At 40.2% G+C, this 24,953-nt stretch overlaps 1 protein-coding gene across 1 annotated transcript in view; it reads left to right on the top strand.

Moving 5' to 3' along the window:
* BRF1 (BRF1 RNA polymerase III transcription initiation factor subunit) overlaps positions 1–24,953 on the top strand; it is a 2,040,227-nt gene that overhangs the window by 1,581,710 nt on the left and 433,564 nt on the right. Inside the window, exons 13-15 of the mRNA XM_044074370.1 lie at positions 13,539–13,600; positions 22,106–22,187; positions 22,307–22,362. Coding sequence (XP_043930305.1) covers positions 13,539–13,600; positions 22,106–22,187; positions 22,307–22,362 — 200 coding nt within the window. The remainder of the gene's footprint in view (positions 1–13,538; positions 13,601–22,105; positions 22,188–22,306; positions 22,363–24,953) is intronic.

Genomic DNA, 24,953 nt, shown 5'->3' with positions numbered 1-24,953 from the left:
GTATCTGAAGAGGTAACATCCTGAAAGAAGGAGTATTGGGAAAGGTATTGATAAAATACAGGTCTAGAATGGGCCTCCATGACCCCTTTCTTCTGGGAACCAGAAGCATCCTAGAATAAAAATCTGTTCCCTGCTGAAACAGTGGGTCAGGTTGTATGGTTCCCTGTACCACTAGATCCTGCATTACCAAAGGAAAATGGAGGGGGCTGACAAGGAAGGAGGCTGAGGAAGGTTTGAGAATGGAGGAAGGGACTTCCAAACCTAAAATGACCATTTTGGATAATGGAGAGTACCGCAGCACCTGTGGTAATCTGTTGCCAAATAGGAAAAGAAAGAGTCAACCTGAGAGAAAGAGAAATCTGTCTGGCGGGTAAAGTGGCTGAAAGTCAAATCAAAGCAGATTTGTCAAGGAAAGAAGGCATTTGACTTTTAGCACCTTGAGAAGGCTTGTCTGGAAAAACTCTCCTAGAAGCCCTCTTGTCTCTAAAAGGCTGTTTAGACTGCCTATGAGCAAATGTAGTCTTAGAAGGATAATTTCTCTGAAACTTAAGAACAGGAGAGTCAGATTTGTTTCAAGTCCTATATCATTTTACTCTTATCCTAAACGGTCTTAAAAAAAAATTCAGCCACAGAAGTGCCAAAGAGATTCTGGTTGCATAAGGGAGAATCCAATAATTTTTTCTTGATGTCTTCAAGCAGAGCCTGGAGGCATAGGCATAGGCATATATGAGAATAGCGTCTCATAACAGATCCAGATGCAGCTGTCCTAGAGGAGGCATCAGCAACATCATAGTTACATTTAATAGAATGTGAGTCAACTGAGAAGCAGAACTCAAAAGGGAAATGGCAGAGGTTTTACCCTTCGAGTGAGGCAAATTAGCTAGAATACCCCAAGTTGGGAGAGAAGAGCCAGGACAATACCTAGCCGTATGGGTCTGGTAAATAATAGTACATAAGGCTGAGGTAGCAGAGCTATATGCCTTTTTACTGTACCTGTTCATGGTACTGCTGTCCTTTATCAGAAGGTAAAAACACAGAAGACAGCAACTTGGATGGTTTATCAGTGGCTACAGAAAGAACAGCAGGATCAGAGGAAGAGGGTTTATATAAAAACTGTTGAGCTTCATGAACTTTATAGAATTTATCTGGTTACTCAGCGCCAGGAAGTTCAGAGCCTGAGAAGCTGCAGTGAAAGCATCCAGGAAGGCAACTGCACTGGAGGGACTGCAGAAGGCCAAGGAGAATCTATTTGCAAGAGTTCATAGTATTTTTTTTTTGAACATCAGAAACCTGAGAACAGTCTCACTTAATGTTGTCACATGAACTACTATATCCCCAAAAGACAATTCCTCCTTAGAAGAGTTGAGAGAGAATCATCTTCCTCAAACCCCAGAGCAAGGAGAGAATAGATCGAAGAGTAAGAGTCCCTAGGGTATTTGGAAGGAGCGGAAGACCAAGGAGCCGATGCAGAAACACAGCCATGGGGGGGGGTATGGCTTAATAGCCATAAAAAAAATCGACCCCCCCCCCCCCGAGTAAAATCTGACATTCTTTCTGTGTATTCTTAGCCACGGGGACCACATGCTTAATTTTCTGCATCTTGTTTAAAGGGACATCAGCTTTAACAAATCTAGGAGGCTCAGACCCCAGCATAGATTCAGTGAGGATACCAGGCACCTGGATCCTAACAAGTATTTGGGGAATCCCCATTGGCCCCTCTGAAATTATCAGTTGTGGTTCCCCCTCCACATCTGCACCAGATGTAGGCACAGCCTCAGTGGACGTGTGGGTAGGCAGTTCCATGTTGGCTTCCAACTGGGTTGCAGGAGAAGGAGTTGACAGCTGCACCGAATGGTCCTTAGGTTCTTCATCCAACCCAACAAAGACGTCCACTGGAGTTTGAACAGCAGCAGGATCAGTTTGGGCCTTTTGGTTTTCTTTTTAAGTGGCTGATGAACTTCTGGGTGGATGGATTTGGCCATGATACCTGGAGCCAAAAGCTTCAGTCACTGGTTCTCCAAGTAAATGAAAAGAGATGACAAGTAACTGGAGTGTCTTAAGAAGAAATGCCTGACAAATCGCACACTTCGTATGGTTATGAAAGCACTCAAACAAAAAGACATTGTCTGTTGTTATGGGGAATCTGCCTCCCACGCTCGCATTTTCTCTTCTTAGATGACTTGTAAACTTAAGGTATTGAGTAGTAAAAAAGAAAGGAAAATACTCCAATGGGGCACCTCTCTGTAGGAGACTCGGTAGGGGAACCAACCCAGGGAATGGCTTGCAGACTGAGTTCAAAAGTAGTTTTCAGACTAGTGGCAAAGAAGTTCTGAGGATTAGATGCCTTACACATAGGACATATGTCTGACGTATGGCATCTGGAAGACGTAAAGGCTTTGTAATACTGGCTGGATGTTTGGCTGTCCTCTGCAGGATATCCCGGGAGTAAAGAATACTGCAGCAGTGATAAGGAAGGACATCAAACAGATGTCTGCTGTTGACTGGTAGAGAGACGGTACAGTCATAATTTGTTCCCTGTCCAGTAATGTTAACAGTGGACCAAACAAAGCTGTTACTTAGAAGAAATATTTATGATTTAAGGAATGAGATTTCACAGCTTAGCTACATAGCAACCCTATATTTCACTGATATACTGCTAGTATAAGGTATTGCAGAGAGCTGTGGCATGAAATACTGAAGAAGCGTAGGAATTTAATAGTAAAGAAAAGAGAGGATGAAAGAAACCTCATAGTGGAGGGGGACGCCAGAGTTTGCATACTGATGGGTCTGGATAGGCAAGGGTGTAAAAGAAAGCAAGAAGAGCATAACAATACACGAGCGAGATAACTTTTAAATTTCCTTCTGTTTATTAAGTGAAGTTATCACCACCACTTCAGGGCTCAAATAGGGTAGGAGGCGCCAGAGGGGCGGTGATTGAAAATGGCCAAAAGTTACACATTTACCAAAATAAAATCTGAAAAGCTGACAAAGTAATGAAACAAGTGAAAACAATGACAATTAGAGACAGAGAGAGTTTAGTGAGAACACGGAAAAAAGAGGACTCAGACAGCAGAAGAATAGGCCTGAAGGAGAAAGAAAAATAGAAAATGGATCCGTGATCAAGAAGTAGCTGGACAGTATGACTAGATAACATAGAGGAGGAGACACTGCAATACAGCAGTGGAAGCTACTAGGTTACAGCAGAAGTCTCTGATGCAAAAAGAGAGAGAGAACTGAAGCACATGGAATATACTGTCATGAGCCGTCTGTTTTCAAGCCCTAACAGCCAAGATATGCAGGTGGACTTTACCTTTGCATGATCAACAGTTTAGGCTTGGTCAACAGAGGCGCACTAGGAGAATTAACCCATTTGAAAAGGTTGATACACATTCAAGGGTTTTTAGAGTCCTGTTTTTCTTTATTATTTTATACAAAGTTTTTACTGAGTGTTGGTGCCAAGAAATGATGATGGTCTTGTATAGAGAAGTGTTGTGCCAAATTTAGGGTATAGGGTGTGCATTAAGCCCAGATTGAGAAAGGTGTGCATCTCATAGAGGTTAAGGAAGGTAAAAGAGGACATTGAGTAATCGATGTGTGCAGGGCACAGTGTATGCAAAAATCAAATAATGCATGATTGCAGCAGTAGCAGAATTAGGTGTGGGAGGAGCAGGAGTAGGGATTGCTGGTCATGCCTGTGTACAACCAAAAATAAGAGGTATATGAGAGTTGGTTACAACAAAGGATGGAAGAAGGACGGGAGGGACATTGGGCACAAGACGGCTGCAGGAAATGCAGCAGTGAAACCAAACCAAAAAAGGAATAGTTTACTAGAGAGAGAGAGATTGTGTGTGTGTGTGTGTGTGTGTGTGTGGGGGGGGGGGCATGTCATATATATTAGGCTGAAACTGAAATTTTTCTCTGACACCTTCAAAATGATGTCATGGTAGATACTGGGCACTGACTTTCGTATACATACAAAACATTCTAGGTAAGGAAAAAACGTATTTCTTTAAAACAACAGCTACGTATTTATATTGATGGTTTAATTACAACATCAGTGTTTATATTAGTTTTTATGTAGTGTGTTTCATTTGTAAGACCTTGTTGACACCTTGTTTTTCTAGGAAGTAAGAAGCTCAGTTTGATGGATTTTGCATTGAAATATAGAACCTATACATTCATTTAGGTAGTCAGACATTGTGGGTTCAGTTTTTCATGATGTCTTAGCATGGGTCTTCAGCTCCAAGAGCAATTTCAGAGGGTTGCCCTTATCAACAAAATAAAACATAAAAATGCATATTTTGCATTAATTTTAAATAACATTTTTACTAGCAGTACAGCATGGTGGGTCATGGTTATTTTGCTGTTTTACCCATGGAGGGGCTCTAGTTCAGTTATGTGGGCCTTATCCTCATATCAGAGCAGCACCCCCCACCATGAGAAAAATGTGAATTACCCATTGTCTCCCACATTGTTTGCCATTTTAACACTGGAAATATATAAAACTTCATTTAGTTATGCCTTTGTTTCAGCAAGTATTTCCTTTTCTTTTCACATTTCATTTCTGTATTAATTAATGCCATTAATTGTCATTTAGTTATGAGGTGCTTATTTCCTATCTTCTTTTCTGTTCTTGTGGTCTTTTTATCTTTTGAGTAGATTTATGCATTTATCATGCCATTTCTTAAAAATAAAAGTAAGACGAGAAACAAATCTATTGCACTTAGTGCGGTCTGGTAAGTTAAACTCGCACAACCCATTTGCACAGCAGACTAATATGAATCCATAATTTTTGGTCCTTTCTGCAGTACGCTGCTAATTTACTGCATCTCCCCCTTCCCCCTTTTGTATTGCTGCAGTTGGTTATTACCACTCTTACCTGATTGCCATTAGAATACGGGGCAAAAAGCCTTCTGGAGTTCGGCAGTATAGTTACCGAATCATAACTGGATAATCTGTGGTAATGAGCAAAACAGCTTTTTTGAAGTCCAGAACTACAGCTGCTGAACTTTCATGTGTGTAGTTCTGAATTTGCCATTTACAGTACTGCAGAAGGTTTAGTTTGCATTACCATCTTTCTTTAAAGTCATGCTAATGGGATTGAGTCAGTTCATCAGTGGCAAACTTACAGCTGCCCTTTTTATCAGTCACTGTCTTTTACTTTTTATTGCTGTAGACATTATTGGAGCTTTTCTCCTCGGGTCTCCACTGAAAAATTTTTTTTTTTTGTAAGTCAGCTGGACCAACCTGGTTAACAAATGTGAAATAAATAAATGCTGTATTGATTTTCTGTAAGACATAAGGCACATTCACTGGGCTGTCCATACTGAGATCATTGCTGTCATTTTATTTAACAGTAAACTCTACTCTGCTTCCAGTCCTTCAGCATAGTCCGCAGAAGTCCATTAAAAACATCCCACGTTCTGCAGTGGGATCTGTCAATGCCTATAATACTTTAGAAGGCAAATCATATAGTCTTTAAGTGTTATCAGTTAAGTGCCACAGTTCTCCAGCCATCTGCACAACTCCAAAACCTCTGTGTGTGACAAATCCCCTACACAAACAGGTGCTTATCCTCTGTCTTAAGACTCCCACCCTGACACAGGTGTCATCACTGAAACATTAGTCCTTTAAGTACTTCTGCATATTTTAAAATTTTCTGTAAGTAAATTTTGATTTAATCATTTTCCTTTCAAAAATGTACCTGAAGAACATTTTATCAGTTTTACGGTACTTTACTAGCCTGTATCAACCATTTTGGCAGTTATCACACAATACTAAGAATCTGAAGTGTGAACAAGCTGCTTTCTGTAGTAAATAGTACAGGGTTTGATTCCTTCACCTCCATTTACCTTCCATGTGACTCCTAAGTGAATCAATTAACCAGACAGTACTCCTTGGTCACACTTGAAAAATGGCAGTTGTGACCAGTGGGTTTAACCAGTTAAGGAAAAAGTATTTCTTAATTTCCTTCCTTAATACTATTCTCCTATCAGACACACAATCGATGGCTACTCCTCTCACATATTTTAAGTGCCTTAGATTCTTATCTGTTAAATCGCATTGCAACTGACAGATTTGCCTGTTTTCCATAATAGAGTTTGACTACTTGCAGATTTGCTCTGTGTTCAATAATCTGATGTTAGGTGCACCCATAATGTATTCAGTGAATATTTTCCCTGTCTCAGATTACCATTTTGTGTTTCACCTCCTTATTAACCAACTGGCATGTTACATGTGAACATATGATTGTCAACAAATGAGTTAACTCTATTTATAACTACGTTGGGACTTAAGTGGATCAATTCATAAGGTTTTCTGGGAACATGTCTGTTACCAAGGAAACAGAAAAAGTCAAATTTCATAATCTCATTTTGGATTATAATTTTAGAAGTCACTCTTCCTTGATTTGTTTACCTGAGGTTTACTAACATAGAAGACTGATAAAAGCCCTTTTTTCAGCCATAAAGGAGACATGCCCTTGCTACATATGTATGTAGGTGTATATAGATTCTGAATGAGAAGCATATGTTTGATTTTTATTAAGTAAGAGTTATCCCTGATTTTGTAGAATGAAAATATCTTTGAAAATTACACTTTTCACACCTGACAAACGTACAGCTTAACAGCTTGGTACTCCTCACCCAACCCCTCAGTGTAGACGAAAACAACTGCAAACTAGCCAGCAAGTATAAAAAGGCAGTTTCCAACCAACTTTTGAGAATGATAAAGTACCAGAAAAATTTTCAGGCTTGTATCCACAATCTTTTTTGACATCAGATGTATGGTATGAGAGGAGGGCACCCAGGCTTTGGTATGCTGTCCAGATGTATGGCTGTGTTTGGCAGGATATCCCATCTGTTATTAATATACGAACAGTGATCAGTTGGATAGATGTTATGGTAGTTTCTTAGGCAACTATACTTTCCCTGGGTAAGCTGACATGAAGAATGGGGGCAAAAACATAAAAGCCACAAACATGTGTTTTAATTGTGTAAACAACAGTGTAATTCTTGTGTTTTTTTTGAATATTTTGAGGCAGAGCGCAAAAATTTTAAACATGCCTTCAGATTACTCTGTGACTGTCATCTCCATTAGTTATACCAGCCTTCCCAGTTCATAGAAGATAGCCAGAAAGATTATTACTGTGCTCAGTAATCACACAATGGGTTTTGATATAGTAGACACCAAAGAGTTAGTAACAGTGGACCTTTACATTGACTTGATTCAGTGTCTTTGTAGCGTATGTGCCAATATATGGGTAAGTGAAATGCAGAACTGGCAGAGAAACTGAATACAAAAGGTAGTTTTCCAGAGTGGGATGCTTTGCCTCTTATTCCCTCCACAAAATTATTGTTGCCATTCCTCCATTTTGTTTTTTTTTTTTCCTTCTCTCAGCGTATAAGGAAATGAAAGCAGTACTCCAGTTCTGCAGTTCAGATTCTGGATTTTCATACTGATTCGTCAGAGCATCTTGTATGCTGACAAAAGACATCATCACTTTCATGTTGATTGGCTGCATGCTATGTTGGGAAAGAGCCAATCAACGTGCTCTTTTCCCAACACACAGCAAGCAGTCAGTCAACAACACAGACTGCCAAGAAAACTTCGAAAATTAAGGAACAAAAAGTGGGGCTTTCAGCTACTTCATAACTTCTTTTTTTTTTTAAACAGTAAGGTACTGTGACTTTTGTCTGCAGGCTGTACTGTCTGCTGTAGGTTATCTCTCTTAGGACAGACAATCGTCCTGCTGGATTCGGCTGCTTGGGTGTTTACTTCAGCTTGTAGAGGATGGTGATGAATGCACGCTCTTCAATGTATAGAAGACAGACCCATTTTAATTGAATTTCAGCCTGGGCTGCTGCAGCTGTCAGTCAAAGTAAACTTTATTGTCATTCAGAAATCACAGAAGTGCAAAACCTGAACAAAATTCAGTGTCTCCGGACTGAATGTGCAGACAACATATAGAGTATTTTCACAGACATTTACACATGTAACACCTAGCTGTTACATCACAGACATGCAGGTAGACAGACTAATGCACATAATTAGAAACACATTTTAACACTTTTCGACCTGAACACTTCCTTGTACTGCCTGCCTGCTGTTTTTAATACAAACACTTTGCACAGAATTGTCATCTACTGGAAGTGGGACGTAAGTGAAACTGTGCAGACTGTCCAGTTTTGCCTCATATTCTGTTCTATGACTTCATGGCACTATTAGGGCATAACTCTCAACTGTCCCGATTATTGCATAATGTCCAGATTATTGCTTGATAGTTTTGGTCTTTTTCTCATAAAATATGTTTTTCTAGCAAATTAGAGGATTGACTTCTGTGTAATTTATCCTTCAGAAAATGTATTGTGATGCAAAGCCTTTTATTCTAGCAACTTTTAAATGTAAGAACACTAACATTTGTCCCTATATTTATTGTGCTAAGAGGTCAGGTATGCTGGCAGGTGGTTGGGGGTTTGGAGACACTATATCCTACAGGAAATGTTTTTAATTCTAGCAACTTTGAATGTTCAGTCTGTTTGAATATTTCTTGTGCTAAGAAGTTTGTCCATATTTTTGCCTCACTAAATAGTCTGTTCCTCATAAAATTGTTTATAAGAGTAACATTTTATATTTGTCCATTATTGTAAGCTTTGTTCCAGTTTCTAGTGCCAAGAGGTTAATGGAGAGGTTTAACTCCATAAATGATATTTAAGTGTTAAACTTCATCTGTCTGATGAAATGCACAGTAGAGCAAAAACTGTTATTCTAGCTACTTTCTAAGATTGACTAGTAACTCTGGCCCCCTTTTGATTAGTGCTGTCCAGCTTTCTTGTGCCAAGACTTTGAGAGGTATTGCGATGTTGTCTAGAACATAACATCCACATTTTTGCCTCATTTTTTTGTTCTGTTTCTTATATGTGTGGATTTCTGTCAAATCATAGAGGGCTAAAGTAACTAAATAATGATGATAATTGTGTGTTTGACTTCATAATCTTTAAGGAAATTCATAATGGAGCAAAAACTGTTATTCTAACTACTTTCTAAGATTAAAAGTAGTAATTCTGTCCTCATTCAAATTAATGCTGTCCAGATTTCTTGTGCTAAGAGATTGAGAGGTGTTGTGATGCTATCTAGAACAGAATATACAGATTCTTGCCTCATATTTTTTGTTCTGTTTTTCATACTGTATGGGTTTCTAGCAAATCATAGAGCATTGAGGTCACTAAATAATGGTATTTGTCTGTTAGACTTCATATCTTTAAGAAAATGCATGATAAAGCAAACTGTTCTGCCAACTTTCTAAGATTGTTTAAGCAATATTTAGTCTTTTTCTGATTTTTGAGCCTTTGTAATGCATTTTTTTTGGCTTTGCAGTAATTTATTCAGATCGGACCATCATCTGAGTACTTACTACATACCTAGTTTGTCTCTATGTAAGTTATTACAGTTGGCAGAGGGTGATATGATTGCTGAGCTACCATGTATTTCATCTTTATCATCTTGACGGCCCACAGCATGCGTCTGAATGTCTGACCTTTGCTGTCATGCTCTGTGTCCAGACTTTATTCTCACCTGGATACCTTTGCATCAGGTTCATGTAACAGTTGACAGTTTGGTCTCGTCTTGGCACAGTAGTTAATGTTGTTGCTTCAGTATCTGATCTACAGATTTTAATCTCGGTTGAATGCCTTCTGTGTTCGATCTGCATGCCCCTTCCTATCTGTGCAAGGTTCATGTCTGTAACAGCTACAGTATTTCACTCTGGCACAGGAGTTACTGTTGCCGCCTTACATTACTTGACCACTGTTAAGTTTTCAGGTGGAGTCTATATCTTCTTGCACCTGCATGCTTTTTTTTTTTTCCCTTATGGTGATAGCTGTATATCAAGGTGTACTACAAGTCTGGTGAGTTTCATGTTACAGGATGTGAACAAGTATCAATGGCCTGTGACTATGGCACAGGCCCCCAAGGTACTGCTGTTGCTGGTCATGTAATCATATTGTCTGGATTGGTTTTAATAGCTGTTTTGGTTTATTATAGTGATGCTAGGAGAGGATCCTGCAAGAATCATGTTTGGGAAAAAGTCTGTTGATCAGCAAGAAGCTGGAAGCAGCAGCACAGTGTCTCCTAAGAAGTTAAAAGTATTCTGCTTGTGTAATAAGACTTGGGAGCAAAGTTATTCATGGGTACAATCTGTTCCAAATGTGGATGCCATGGCCAAGTGCATATCCTGTGGAACAACTTTCACTATTAAGTGGGATGGAAAAAAGGCACTGAAAAGCCATCAGAAGTTAGACAAACATCAGCAAAGTCTTCAGCTGTAGAGGCAGAACTTCGTAATGAAAAAGTTTATTCAGCTACGTAGTGCAATCAGTGAAGCTTCCAAAGTGACTGCAGCTGAGGTAACAGCAGTTTATCATGGTGTGAAACACAATCACTCATATGTAATCATGGACTGTAGAGGTAAGCTGGCACAGACTGCGGCTTCGAAATTCAGCTGTGGGAAGATGAATCTAAGAGCACTGTAATAAATATACTTTCCCCTCATTCAGAAGAGCTCCTTCTGCAGGAATGTGTGACTTCCCATTTCTCAAGAGGATCAGATACATCCAATAAAGGGAACAGAAAATTGCTCCCCCTGGTTATGCATTGCTTCACTCACAGCCATGGTACACAACAGAAATGTCTGAATTTCTATGAGGATCATAATGAAAGTGCTAAATCCATCTTGACAAGAATAAAGGACATCCTTGTGTAGAAAGGACTAAAAGTACAAAACACATCTAGCTATGCTGCAGACAATGCCTCATTTAATTATGGAAAACTTGACCGGTCTGTTTTTAAGCATCTGAAAGCTGAGGTGCCTCACATAATTGCAGCAAACTGTTTATGCCATGTAATACGTAACTGTGCAAAGCATGCATGCAAGCAAGGCCATTACACGATTTGATGTGAAGACGCTAGTTTTGAAAGTGCACAGTGATTTTTCAACATCTGCAAAAATGGCAGTGTTGAAAGACTACTTTTCTTTCCTAGACCAGGACTTTAAGGAGATAATGTTGCATGTTTCACAAGTTGGCTGTCTTTGTTCCTGATAGAATGCTGGCTCATTATTAAAAGTTATTTTATTAGCCCAGGGCCTGAGGAGTGTCACCCCCATATCTGAAGATTTGTAGAGGCTGATGAGGATGGCATCAGTATATCTCAGAGGCAGAGAGCTGCATACATTTAATGCATTACATCCTACAGATTTCCACAAGTCTATGTAAAAACTTGAAAGTAATATGCACCCTGCACCAGAGTTGTACACAGTGGTGATATGTCTTCGAGATGGGTTGCAGAGAAGGGTAGATGACCATTTCTTTGGTGCTAAACCTTCAGCTGCCTTAAAGCACTTTACTCTGTGATTTTTTTTATAGTAAAGCACTTTACTTGCAGAAGTGGTGTGACTTTGATAATAGCCCCTTTAAAGCTAAGCAGAGCCTCAACTTCCAGCTCAGACTACTGAACTTTAACTGCTGTATTGCCAGCCCTGTTACAGATGACCAAGGCATCTGTAAGTGAATGCTGGATGACTTTTTTTTTTTTAGTAAAGCTCCAGACTGAAAAGTACTGTACAGACTGGTGCAATTTGCCCTTTCAAATCCCCCCCCCCCCCCCCCCACACACACACACAGAATAGCTTTGTGGAAAGGATTTTTTTTCACTCATGGGGAATACATGGAATGATACAAGGAACAGAGTGTTCATGTCTCTTGTCAAGGATGATTTGCAGATCAAGGTAATTTTTAATGCGAGTTGTTCACGATTTTAGACTTTTGTAAAACGTAGCCAGCCATTCCAAGAGGCTGCCAGATCAAATGCAAAATATATCTTCAAGTATAAGCATTGATTATAGCAAGTGGCCTGCTCTTGTTGGAAGACGTCAACATATATAAAATTGTGAGGAGTATGACTTTTCACTAATTAGCAATGTGACCCATGATTTTATATTAATTTTTCCATGCTTGGTTTATCTTTCATCCTGTAGTGCGTGGTGTCATTTTGATGTACTGTTGTGTTTAGTGAGCTGTTAACAATGTACTGCTTTGAATGAATTACTGCTAAATAAAGTTGTTACTTTACATCTGATTCATTGTACATGTTTTCCATTAACTACATGTGATATTCAAGACTTGTGCTGAATGGTATTTTTAGATAAAAGTGGGTGTGGCTAGTAAAGGGAATGAGTGTGGCCAAGTTATGCATGAGGTGGTGTTTGTCAGGAAATAGCACTATAAAAAAGTGGCAACCCTGTGCTAAATGTAACAGATGCAAGAAATTAAAAAGGTACACTGAAAATTCTGCGTATTTCATGTTAAGGTACTGTCAAGCTTTTAGAGCTTTGGAAGTTTAAAAGTTACAGTGCAGATTATGGTGTATCCATTTTACCCTCCAATTTGATATGTGTTTCTGCTGTGCCTGTTATGAAAGTACATTTTCCATGACCCATTCCTATTTTAAGAAAAACATGAGCACAAAGTTATCAATGACATGAATGATTAACTGAATATGATCTGAAAGTGTATACCCCAGTAGAAGAAAAAAATGTGCAACAACAGGAGTGAAGCTGTATGTATACTCTAGTAGAAATGTGCAACAACAGGAGTGAAGCTGTATGTATACTCTAGTAGAAATGTGCAACAACAGGAGTGAAGCTGTATGTATACTCTAGTAGAAATGTGCAACAACAGGAGTGAAGCTGTATGTATACTTTAGTAGAAATGTGCAACTTGACAGGAATGAAGGTGTATGTATACTCTAGTAGAAATGTGCAACAACAGGAGTGAAGCTGTATGTATACTCTAGTAGAAATGTGCAACAACAGGAGTGAAGCTGTATGTATACTCTAGTAGAAATGTGCAACAACAGGAGTGAAGCTGTATGTATATACTCTAGTAGAAATGTGCAACTTGACAGGAGTGAAGGTGTATGTATACTCTAGTAGAAATGTGCAACAACAGGAGTGAAGCTGTATGTATACTCTAGTAGAAATGTGCAACAACAGGAGTGAAGCTGTATGTATACTCTAGTAGAAATGTGCAACTTGACAGGAGTGAAGGTGTAGGTAAATGTTCATGGTATAGCAACACAAAAATGTGTTTTATCCAGCTGTGCAGGTGGCCCTATTATATGCCTTGAATGTATATAAGCAGGACAATCTTTTATTTTGTACCCTTGTGGTCTGTGTTTTCTTGATTTTTTTTTTGAGCTCTACTTTTCCAGCATCCCTTTTTGCAGGCTTTATCTGTGTGTGTGTGTGTGTGTGTGTGTGTGTGTGTGTGTGTGTGTGTGTGTGAGAGAGAGATAACTGATGTGTATTGGAAGATGTTAGATTCTTCAAGCAGAAGACTTAAGTATATTGAAAATAAGTTAAGTTTTTTAATTGCATTGAAATTTCAACACCCCCCCACAAATTCAGTTATCAGAGCAAAGTTGATGCATTAAATTGCACTCCAGATGAGTTTTTGTAAAGTTTTATTTATTTTTTCTTTTAGATTGCACTGCTACAGACGGTGAACTAGACCTTAGTGGCATTGATGACTCTGAAATTGAAAGGGTAAGTTATCTTTAATTGTAGCTTTCATAGATTAATAAGCATTTAGTTTTATCCTCCAGGGTGTGGACAGTATTGAATTGTCATGGATTTAACGAGGCAAAGTTTTTAAGGCAGATGATTTAAAACAACCTACAACTCTTGGCCCTTGCATTTCTTACCAAATGCTTAGAAATTAGCAACATGTAGTATGTATGTTTGGAAAACTGTCTTCACACTAAAAATAGTTAAAACTCCTAATACTTCATAATAATCATTTTATCCACTTAGACTGTATTTTGGAGCTATGGCTTGCTGTGTATTCCTTTCCCCCCATCTTTTAAATCAGCACATCTCTCAGCAGTAATTGAATAATTATTTTGCTAATATTTGTTTGTTTGGTATTCATTGTTAAAATACCAGGAATGTTGCTTTTAAATAGCTATCCTTGAAGCGTCTATTTCACATCAGCGAACGCTAAAAATAAATGCTGATTTATTGAACTTCAAAGTCTGAAAGCTGAAAACAGCAAAGGAACAATCAGCAAAGTTTTTCCCAGGGAAAAACTTTGCTGATACAAAAAAAAAAAAAGGGTATACAACTTAAATATACCAACTCCGAGATCGCACCACAGTGGAGAAAATAGTGAAGCCCAGAGAATGGCCCAGTGAATTTTTTCCCCGGGAAAAAATTTGCTGATCCGTTCCTTTGCTGTTTTCATCTTTCAGACTTTGAAGTGCTGTGTATCAGCATTCGCTATTTTTAGTGTTCACTGATGTGATATAGACCCATCCTTGAAGTATTTTCAATCTTATTATGGTGCTAATGCAGAATAATTCACTCTTTATGTAACAGATAATGGGACTGTTTGAAGTGGGGTGTGTGTGTGTGTGTGTGTGTGTGTGTGTGTGACAGAGAGGGAGACGTACCATTAAACTGCAGTCCACTGGATGATCTCATTTGCAGGTTAAACAGCATTTTTGAGCAGTGGTGATAGCAGTATTTGTTTTCCTGGCAGCAAAGGGCTTGAGAGATGAAGCAAGATCTTGTGGAGGCATTTTAACTTTGACACTTGCTGTTAGGTTTCATTTATTTTGTCACTTCACTTTTGCATTGATGGCAGTTGTGATTTTGAAATGAACCCAAATTTGACAAATCAGCTGTCTCTGTAAGAGGAAGAAGAAATATCTGCTTTTTCTAAATTGTTGTATTGCACAATGATTTATTGTTGCATGTGAAGTTCACACTTTTTATTATTGTGAAACATTAAAAGATCAGGGGTCTTGTAGGTTGCTACTAGGCAGTTGTAGTTTAGCTACTGCAATTCCAACTACCTGGGTGTGGGGCAAGTGGCGATGCATTTGAGGTTACCAATTCAGTCATCTATTTGAAGAGGGAAGGATACTGCTTGGATTAATATAAACAGGATGTCTCTTCCACAAGAGAGGAATTCTTTGAGATAGCTATCACACCAGAAGGTTCAGTTTGTTACTTTGTAGATTAAGGTCTGCAGTGCAGGTATTCATGATGTTGGCTTTTTTGTGATTATATAGAAAGTCACTCAAGATGGTATATGAGACCTTGTAGGCCAAGCAGAAACCACTCTAAGGGGACCATATGAGACAAAGAAGAGATAAATCTTTAAGGTGTTCTACTTGGGTATTGTAACTCAATCCATTTATTTTCTTTGTGAGAAAGTGTTAAGCTCTTTTGCATTGGGTCATATGTCCAGGTAAGTACATGCCAAAGGGAGTCGTCGTCTTCTTTCGGCTTTTCCCGGTTAGGGGTCACCACAGCGGATCATCTGTCCGCTCATGATTGGCAGTGGAGTTTTTACAGTGTCGAGTTGCCAGCCCGGCGCCCAACTTCCACAGAAGGCACACACATGCACACACTCACGCCTTGGGTCAATTTAGAGTGTCCAATCCACCTACAGCATTTCTTTGGGATGTGGGAGGAAACCGGAGCACCCGGAGGAAACTCAGGCGACCACAGGGAGGACATGCAGACTCCACACAGAAAGCACTCCAGCCGAGAATCGAACCGGAGAACCTCTTACTGTGAGGCGGCAACGCTAACCGTTGCACCACCATTCTAGGCCTAATAAAGGAGGAGTACAGAGGTGTGACAGCATCCTTGAACCTGGAAGAAATACCATTAGTAGTGAGATATGCCAAGTAGCAGGGTTCCTTAATAACTGTGGATCTGATGTCAGTCTTCATCCATTCCTGACTCTTGGGTATGGTTCCGATCGTCAGAAACGATCTGGCCGTTACATAGCTTGCGCCAGCCAAAAAGCTCTCGAGCTACTGGTCTGCCCGTAATGCCCCTCTCTGCATTATCTCAGATCTTGTTTGCCGCTCTTACTGCCAAGATGCATTAGCCAATTCCTCTCTCAGAGATAAGTAAAATATGTATTTTTTTTCTTTAACTTCTGAAACCCTTTTCCTGGTGTTACCCTTTAGAGAATGTGTTCCTTTTACCATTGGTAATTTTCACTACCATTGCAGTTAGTTTTCTCCTGGTGTGATTGAGTGGTTTGAAATCCTTTCTTCTTTCGTTTCCTATTTTTTTCTCTGCATCTCCTCATTTTTATTTGGGACGATGACAGATAAAGCAAAAATTTCTCCTTCAGGTTTTAAACAATGTAAAGAGTGTGGCAGGAAAATGCCAGATTCTGGCAGTCATGATTTCTGTGTTTATTGTTGGGGTGCACCACATTTAAGTATTGACTGTATATTCTGCCAGGGTTTCAGTCACAGAGCCCTGGTAGAGTGTAAAAATAAACTGCTTCTCAAAGGGCTTCTTAAGACCCCTTTCGAAGTAGCCTTGTCCAAGGCCGAACAGTCTCTCTAGTCTCTAGTACCAAAACTACCCACTCAGTGCTGACGTCTCCCTTGGCACAAACTGTAAAGAAATACAAACATGCATGTTCCTGTTTGGAACTGAGATCTAAGGTTATGAAATTGATGGAATGGAGTGTAACGTCTGCACCGACAACCTTACCTGTGCCTTCCACACCGGGTACGACTCCTACAACTTCTGCATTGTCTACTGTTCCGACATCTGCATCGATTGTCTCTACCGCCATGTCGATGCCGACACCATCTGACACCCACACAGATTACAGCTCCTACCAATTCTGCATTGTCTATGGTTCTGACATCTGCACCGGTTGTGTCGGGCCAATATCTACGTTGAAATCACAGATGGTGCCACAGATTGATTCTCATGTACAGCCCAGGACTACCTATTCCCCTTCCATTGATCCTGTTTTTGGGCAACTCCCTACCTCTTTCTGGAGAAACCAGAGTAGTCTCCTGCGTTTTCCGTTCGCTCCACCAAGAGCCTCTTGAAACTTGATGATGTTAGGTTGGTGGAACAGATTCAGAGAGCTAGGGGTCTTCCCCTATCTTTTCAACCTAGTCTTCCTTCTGGTGCAAGGGTTTTCTCTCCTGCAGCCGCTTATTATTCTCCACCTCTGACCTCCTCACAGGCTTTAAAGCAGTCTGCTCCAACATGACAGGTTCCAATGACCTCGTCACCAGTTACCTTTTTGTTTTCAGTGCCGGGTATAGTTTTTGACACCTTCGGGACTGGTGGGATCTCGGGACTATGTATTTGCTGTCGGGTCCAGGGGGTTAGAGCTGATTCTGAGTTTTTCTATGGAGCTGGCCTTGCCTCTTCAGGCTGCGCTGGCAGGAGACCTATCCTCTGTTCTGGCTTCTCAGGTGGGGTGTGACTCCGGTTCCGAGTTTGTCTGTCTCTGTTCTTGGCTCCCATTCCTTCTTGGGGGGGGGTCCTGCCTTTCGAGTCATGGAAAGAACCTTAGGACTGTCTCTTAGCCACTGCCTCTTCCCAGGTGGCTTCTGTGTTAGTCTCAACCCCTGACCCCAGCAAGGTCACCCCTCTTCCGATACATCTTCGGATGCTCCCACTGAAGAGCCACCACAAAAGAGATTGTGTAAGAGAAAACACCTTGATTCTCTTGAAGAATCAGTCACAGAGGACACAGATTTTGATGACTGGGAGGGTTCCCCCTTGTCACCCCCAGAAGGCGTCTCCTTTGGAGACATTCTGGAAAATGGGAGATTGGAAGCCCAAAACGCCTTCCTCTGAGGACTCCGTATACTTGCAGGCCTTTGGAGCTCACTCATTTACTTCCTGGGTGACACCTGGCAACCTCATCAAGTTAATCACTCAGCGGCAATGGAAGGCTTCTGGCTCTATTAACCCCATTCCTCGGAGACCTGACAAGATACTTTCAGCACCCAAGGGCCATCCACATTGGGCAAAGGGCTTAGTAGTTGACGCCCTGAAGGTAGTGGCCACCACAAAGAAAGAACTAGCTGAGGAAAGTTCTGCTGTTCATCCCCCTGTTTGGGAGTCCAGGGCGATGGACATATTTGGGAAGTGGGTCTATGTATCATCGACTTTCTCCATCAGGTCCTTGAACGTTTTGGCACATTTTACTAGACTTCAAAGGGATCTGGTCAAGGAGCTGTCAGATACCCTGGTGGGAACAGTGGTTGAAAGGGTCCAAGAAAAAGTGGCCTCGCATTTAGCTACCCTGGAGTCTATTTCGATCTTGTCCATGAGGCTCATTGTGCATGCCGCTGAAGGGGTGACCAGGTCAGCAGGTTCAGGCTTTACAATTCGATTATATGCTTGGATATGCCTGTGTGAGTTTGTGTAACCATTGAAGTCTTCCTTCGTCATTTCTCCCTTTGACAGATCTTCATTGTTTTTGCCCAAAGTGACCCAAGATTGAAAGACTCCGTCTGCTGTGGGCATACGTTTTTCCACTCCTCAACGATCCTACTCTAGGAATCAAAGGAGTAGCAAGATGTGGTTCAAGAAGTCCCAGAAGCTTTTGCAGGGCACACTTGATACAGACTCCCCTCGGGGCAGAGGGGGAGTTGCAATGAAAGACGTCATCCCAGATGCAGGGGTGGTCTGCAGAACCAGGGTTCCAGGGAGTCTTTCTCTGGTCAACCCTATCAACTGTCCTGAAAGGAGGCCTGACTGCTTGCCTCTGGAGGCAGCCGGGGGAAGATTCTCTTTGCAACCAAATTCCTGGCAACGCAAAACTACCAATGCCTGGGTGCTAAGGATAATTTCCAGAGGTTATTCTATCCCCCTCACCCTTACCCCACGAACTTGAGCAAAACTCCCCGACATTCCACCCAGTCAGGGAGTTCAAGCAGCATTAGAAATCCAAAAGCTGCTAGAGAAAGGGAGTCCTCCAAGAAGTCCCACTCGACCAACTAGGATCCAGATATTACTCAGGATTCTTTTTAGTCCAAGTCAGGAGACTGGAGACCAAATTTGGATCTCCGCATTCTGAACAAATTTCTTCAAAAATTTCTTCAGCAGTCAAAATTCCAGGTGGTCACAGTTCAATCTATACTTCCTTTCGTAGAGGAAAATGATTGGATATGCTCTGTCTACTTTCAAGACATGAATTACCACATAAAGATGGATAAACACTCAAAGTTTCTCCATTTCTGGCTGGGAGCCAATCACTACCAGTTCAGAGTGCTGCCCTTTGGTCTCACCACAGCCCTCAGGGTGTTCAAATGTATGGCAGCAGTCACAGCCTATCTAAGGCTGCATGGATTCAGAGTGTTTCCATACCTGGATGACTGGCTCCTCACTGCTACCACCAGGTGTCTACTTGTACAAGCCAGGAACTTCCTTCTGAAACTATCTCCTCAGTTGGGTATCACAGTAAACCTTGCAAAGTCTCAACTAACCGCAACTCAGCATATGGAATTCATCAGAGCTCACATCAACAGTCTTGTGTGGAATTGCTTCCCTACCACAGGTTGCAGAAAGTACAATAGCAAGTTCAGACCGTTCTTCATTCAAACAAGATACTGGGTCAGCAAATCCTGCAAGCACTGGGCTTCATGGCAGCAGGGATCACATTAGTCACACTGGCAAGGTTTCACATGAGACTTCTTCAATAGATGCTTGCGAACCAATGGTCTGTTCTAACCCACTCCATGAATCATATAGTTTTTATATCCACTCGATGCAAAAACGATCTAGCCTGATGGATGCAATCTAAGGACATTCTTCTAGGCCACCCCTTTGTCCACCCTTAACCCAAGGCCATAGTGACCACTGATGCTTCAAAGATGGGGTGGGGAGGCATTATCTAGGGAAGACTGTCCAAGGCACTTGGTCCCTCTCCGAGGCCAACCCTGCATATCAATGTTCTGGAAATGAGGGCAGTGCTTCTAGCTTTGCAAGTGTTTCATTCTGCCTTACCTCAAGGAACAATAGCTATTCAGTCGGACAACATGTCTGTAGTCTGGTACATCAACAAATGGGGGAACCAAGTCCTACCCACTGTGTCAAGAAGGCCTTCAAGATTTGGCTTCTGACTTCAGTTAGGAAATGTTTCTGAGAGCTTGCAAACTCAATCTGAGGTAATATAGAGAGGGGCATTATGGGTAGACCAGTCGCTCGTGAGATTTTTGGCTGGTGTAAACTATGTAACGGCTGGATCGGTTCCAAAGATCAGAACCATACCCAAGTGTGAAGAATGGATGAAGATCGACAACACAGATGAAACATTATGGTAAAACAACTTATTTTTATGTGGTAGTCAGAGTGGCGCTCATTGTCAATAAATCTGCCTAACTGTCTGACTGTGTCTGTTTTGGGGGGAGGGAGCTAGTAATGTGTGCAGGAGCCAGGGTGTTCCTATTTGCTAGAGGGTACAATGTCACACTTTAGGCATTTAGCTTGAGATCATGATCTTGGCAAAATTTGTGTGTGCATGTAAGACTTTCCTGTAGAATCTGTAACATGGAAACAATACTAGGCAAATGATCACAGGAACCATAAGATACCTAACCATGTATAACATCAAGAAGACTCGCTTTAACGTTCGTCACCCTTTACAAGCACACAATAGTGCACACCCCCCAAACTAAGTAGGGCTGTACATGATGACCGTGGTGTAAGTTTATCTATCTATCTAATCATCAAGACTAGCCTTAAAGCTAGACAAAATAGTACTTTGCTTGACCTACAGTGTTACCTTATTCCATAGGCTGGGAATGCATTGAGGTTTGAACCTATCCTTCCAGTGAGTCTTTATTTGTTGGTATAGGTTTGGGTGTGTAGTATGTGGTGTTTGTAAAGCTACTGGTTTTGTGAAGAAATTGGTCAAGTAGGTTTGGGTCTTTCATAACCTGAAAATCAAGACAGGTCACCTCAGAGCAGCCAGTAGGCTGTTGAGTGTAAGAAGAGTTGTGCTACTCTGTCAGGATAGTTGAAGGTTTTAAGGAATTTAATTGTCTTGGGTGAAAATCATTGAAGTCTTTCCAGTTGGGTAGTATCCTTGGATTTGTACATTCCAAAATGGGGCATTCTATTCAGAGATGGGTCTGATAAGGGAAGAGTCCAGTGGTAAGATGATTGAATTTTGGAAGTATTTATTTACCTGAAAATGAAATAGGCCAGACCTACCTCTCAAGTGTACCTCATTATGAGGAATGCTCCTTATTTGGAGTCTTAAAAAGTTCATGTTCCTTAAAGTTCCACATTGAAAGGGTCTGTCACACATTCAGTGTTAGGAACTTTTGCAAATGATGCCCACAGTAAATAGAATTGAATCATATAAATTGATTAAAATAACATTTTACAAGTAAAACATTGCACATTTTAACCATTCTATGAGCTTCCTTCTTGAAGTTGTTAGTAAGCTGTTGGCAAGTATTCCACATTTTGCCCATTTGTTCCACATTATGAGAGGTGGTGGTCCGTATTTTGGAGATGGAGGGTTGAGAGCTATGAAGCCAGAGGGCATTTCTTGACTTTAGTAGGAACAAGATGACTGAATGTGAGTATTTATGATGGCTCCAGGTTTATAGTCATCAGCCGTCTTAGTCAAACAGTGGCATTTGATGTCATCTTGTATGGCAGAGAAATTAATACCAAACAAGAGTGACCCTTCTACTAAGCCCTGGGGGACACTGCTTGTAAAGATCCTTTTCAAAAATAGTGTACCTCAAGCTTGATTTGCAGAGTTCTGTTTGTGTGCCAGTTTGCTGTCTGTCGAGCAGCATAAGGGTTTACATTCAGTTTGATAACTTTGTCTGTGAGGTCTTGAGTGAGGGATGGTGTCCTAAACATTGGTCAGGTTAAAGACACATCTTCCATACCATATTGTAACAGTGCTACTTTTTTAGCCAGTGGTAACAAAAGTATTGTACAATGTGCAGTTCCTGTCAGGCTAATTATTTGTAATACTAATAATAAGCATTGTTTACATGCTAACTTTTTATTTTAATGCTTGTTAAAAATTCTGTTTGCCTGAAGTGAATGTTATTTTTCTGATATTTAGTGAAACTGATTATTTTAATTATGCTTAAATTACTAACTATTTTGATGCATCTAAAATTTTGGGGTATATGTTTAGCGGGAGTGTAGTTGTAACTTTTCTTTCAGTGCTGTTTGCATAGATTTTCTCTGATTTACTTGATGCAGAATTGAGTTTGCTGTTTTTCCTAGTATATCTTGGATGAGAAAGAATCTGCATTAAAGACTGAGATGTGGACAAAGGAAAATGCTGATTATCTGAAGGAACAGAAGGGTAAGCAATGGGAAATGGAATTCATATATTTTGATGCAAGATACCGTCAAACAAAAGATCGAACATCTGTCATCAGTCTTAATTATGTATGATTTTCTTTTTTGCCTGTTTTCTTTTAGAAAAGGAAGAAAGAATAGCAAAGGAGAAGGAGCTTGGAATTTATAAAGAACAAAAGGTATAATTAGCTAGAAATTATCATTTAAAAGTCAGGCAAGAATGTTTTTGTTGATCAAGATCTGCTTTACACGAGTAATGTGTCAAACCTTGTATAAGTGATTCAGCTTTTAAACAAGAAATCCACATCCCATTTATTGTTTGACATGTGCAACATCCCCCAAACATATTAGACAAAGTGTTACCAACTATCAGTTTTCTAAGCTTATTGCCACTGTCTGCCTTATGAGGTAGAAAATTGACTTGAATTCAGCTCAGAATCTTGCAATTCCCAAGCTTATTTTGTGTAGGTGTGTGCATGTGCACCTATTTTGTGATTAACTGTTTTGTACTCCTTTGCAATATTTTACATTTTAGGGGGAGCTCTGTTTACCTGGTTTGATTTAGTAACGCATTTTATGTGCTATTTTGGTAATAAAACTGCCAGTAAAATTTTGCAGTTTGTTAGGAATAATTGTAATAGTTTTTTTTTTCCTGCAGTTCTCATCTTTCTGCGTCTTCTGCACTTGTTTTACTGCTTTAGTCTTATATAAGTACTGCTATAATGTGATAGAATAAAATAGAACATATCAGTAGTAGATCCAGGACAGATACAGATGAACGCTACTCATTAATCATTTCTGCAGATCTTGGGTTCCAGGAAACAACCCCATATTTTCTCCTTATGTTTAGAAATGCAAAAAGTCAAGTTGTGAATATCGGTTTGAACAAAAACAAACTCATTTCCAGAAGTAAAGCTGTAAACAAAAGTCTACACTGATGCTTTGAAGAATAAATAACTTTTATTTACACTGCAGTAATAGTAAGAAGGAAAGACAGAGGAAATATGGAATGTAAGAGGAAAAAGGGGTCCCAGTCCAGGCATTGGCTAGCATTAAAATGGCTCTCAAGGGCAGCTAGCGTAGTACATATCTATGACAACACCTTCAGTATTTTTGCACACATTCTTGAGTTCAGTAGCTTCAAATTCATTTCACACAGTTGTGAACTGTGGGTCCATAGAATTGCACACCATAGGCTGTGTCACAGTCTATATTGGTCCTGGTCCCTGCTGTCATCTAGTCAGCTTCTCAGTTTAGAATTATCAGGCAGTTCAAGTCGTCTTGGATGTTTCTTGACAGGTTTATGCATAGTGTTCTCGTGTACTGGGATGATTTTACTGTGTTTATACATCATTGGTAAATCAGCTAACATCTCTTCAGTGATAACTCACAGTGAATACACCTTAATAAACTGCACTCTACTGACTAATTTTTTGCTTTCATGAACTTGTGGGGAATGTTTCATGGATTTTTTAACAATGTGTTTATTTGGTAAACTGTTCTGGGTCACAGTTTTTTAAGGCATTAGTAATGTCTATAAACACATCAGAGTGCCTTCACATGTGCCAGGAATACAACTCTGTTGATAGTCAGGCTGAGGCAAATCATCCAAGAAATATCTTGGGTCCACTGACCTCTCATTAAAGTTAAGTTACTCCTGCATTGTTGTTTGGAATGGGACAAAGAGCAAGTCCAGCCCTCTGATTCAGCTGTGAAACCCTGTCATCGGTTTCTGAAATTAGGTGGGCCACAAAATGAATGGTTACAGCTCTACAGTAGTACTCTTCAGGGTTCTTTGCAATTAAATTATTTCTGTATGGAATGATTTTCTTTAATATTGTCTAGCATATCTTTCATTACAGGTCACAAAACACTGATATATTTTGTGGCTTTCATAACTTCCATTGCTTATCCTTGCTGAGATGTGTGCAGGGCATGGAAATAGTGAGATAATTTTGTCATTTGCAACAAAATGCAGCACAAGTTCAAAAGTTGTGATATTCTTTAGCATGCCACTTGGCTGTCAACTGTCGTTCACACTGACTGAATTGCTGAACAACTTGTTCCAAGGCACTGAAAGTGGCTTTGTGCAAAGGCATCATGTTCCTTTTTTCTAGTGTAGCAGAAAAGCCCACAGTTTAGTTTTCTTGATGATGTACCATAAGTGTCTTTTACAGTTTTGTTCTTCTCTTTGGAGAGTATTTGAATACTTTCACAATCTCCTCCACTGACTCATTATATTGCAAATCATGTTGATTATCACAGGCTGCTACTGTACATGTGTTCAGTTTATGGGAATCATACCAAATGACAAGACTTTTGGATGCTCTGCTTTAGTCCTTGGTCCTGCATCTTTGTTTTTCTCATTTATATTACCAGGTACCATTGATGCAGTGGCTCTTCATATACTGTGGCTCTGTTAGTCTTTCAAACTGTAGCAAGATCTCTAGGAATTTTTTCATCTGAAATGTCACTGCTGACATTGATGTATGTCAAGAAGTCTTCATGTATGATGATGTGCTGATTTGCATAACAGAGCAAAAAAAACAACAAATCATCATAGCTTGTATCATGTACTTATTCACTGTTGCACAGTACTAACCATCACTTGTCTTAATTTTTTTTGTGCAGTTTGCACCCACTAAATGTCAAACATCAGCACTTTCTCAGCCAGTTAGTTCATTTGTTCCCCATCTCTTGTGTGAGGGTCAGGAGTGACCATTCAGAGAGCCAATGGGGGTTGGTTCAAAGATTTTCTTTTGTTGCAGAC

This window comes from Protopterus annectens, chromosome 6.part0 (genome assembly GCF_019279795.1).
Source record: "Protopterus annectens isolate FY-2018-M chromosome 6.part0, PAN1.0, whole genome shotgun sequence".
NCBI lineage: Eukaryota > Metazoa > Chordata > Ceratodontiformes > Protopteridae > Protopterus > Protopterus annectens.
This window is presented reverse-complemented; position numbering and strand designations above follow the sequence as displayed.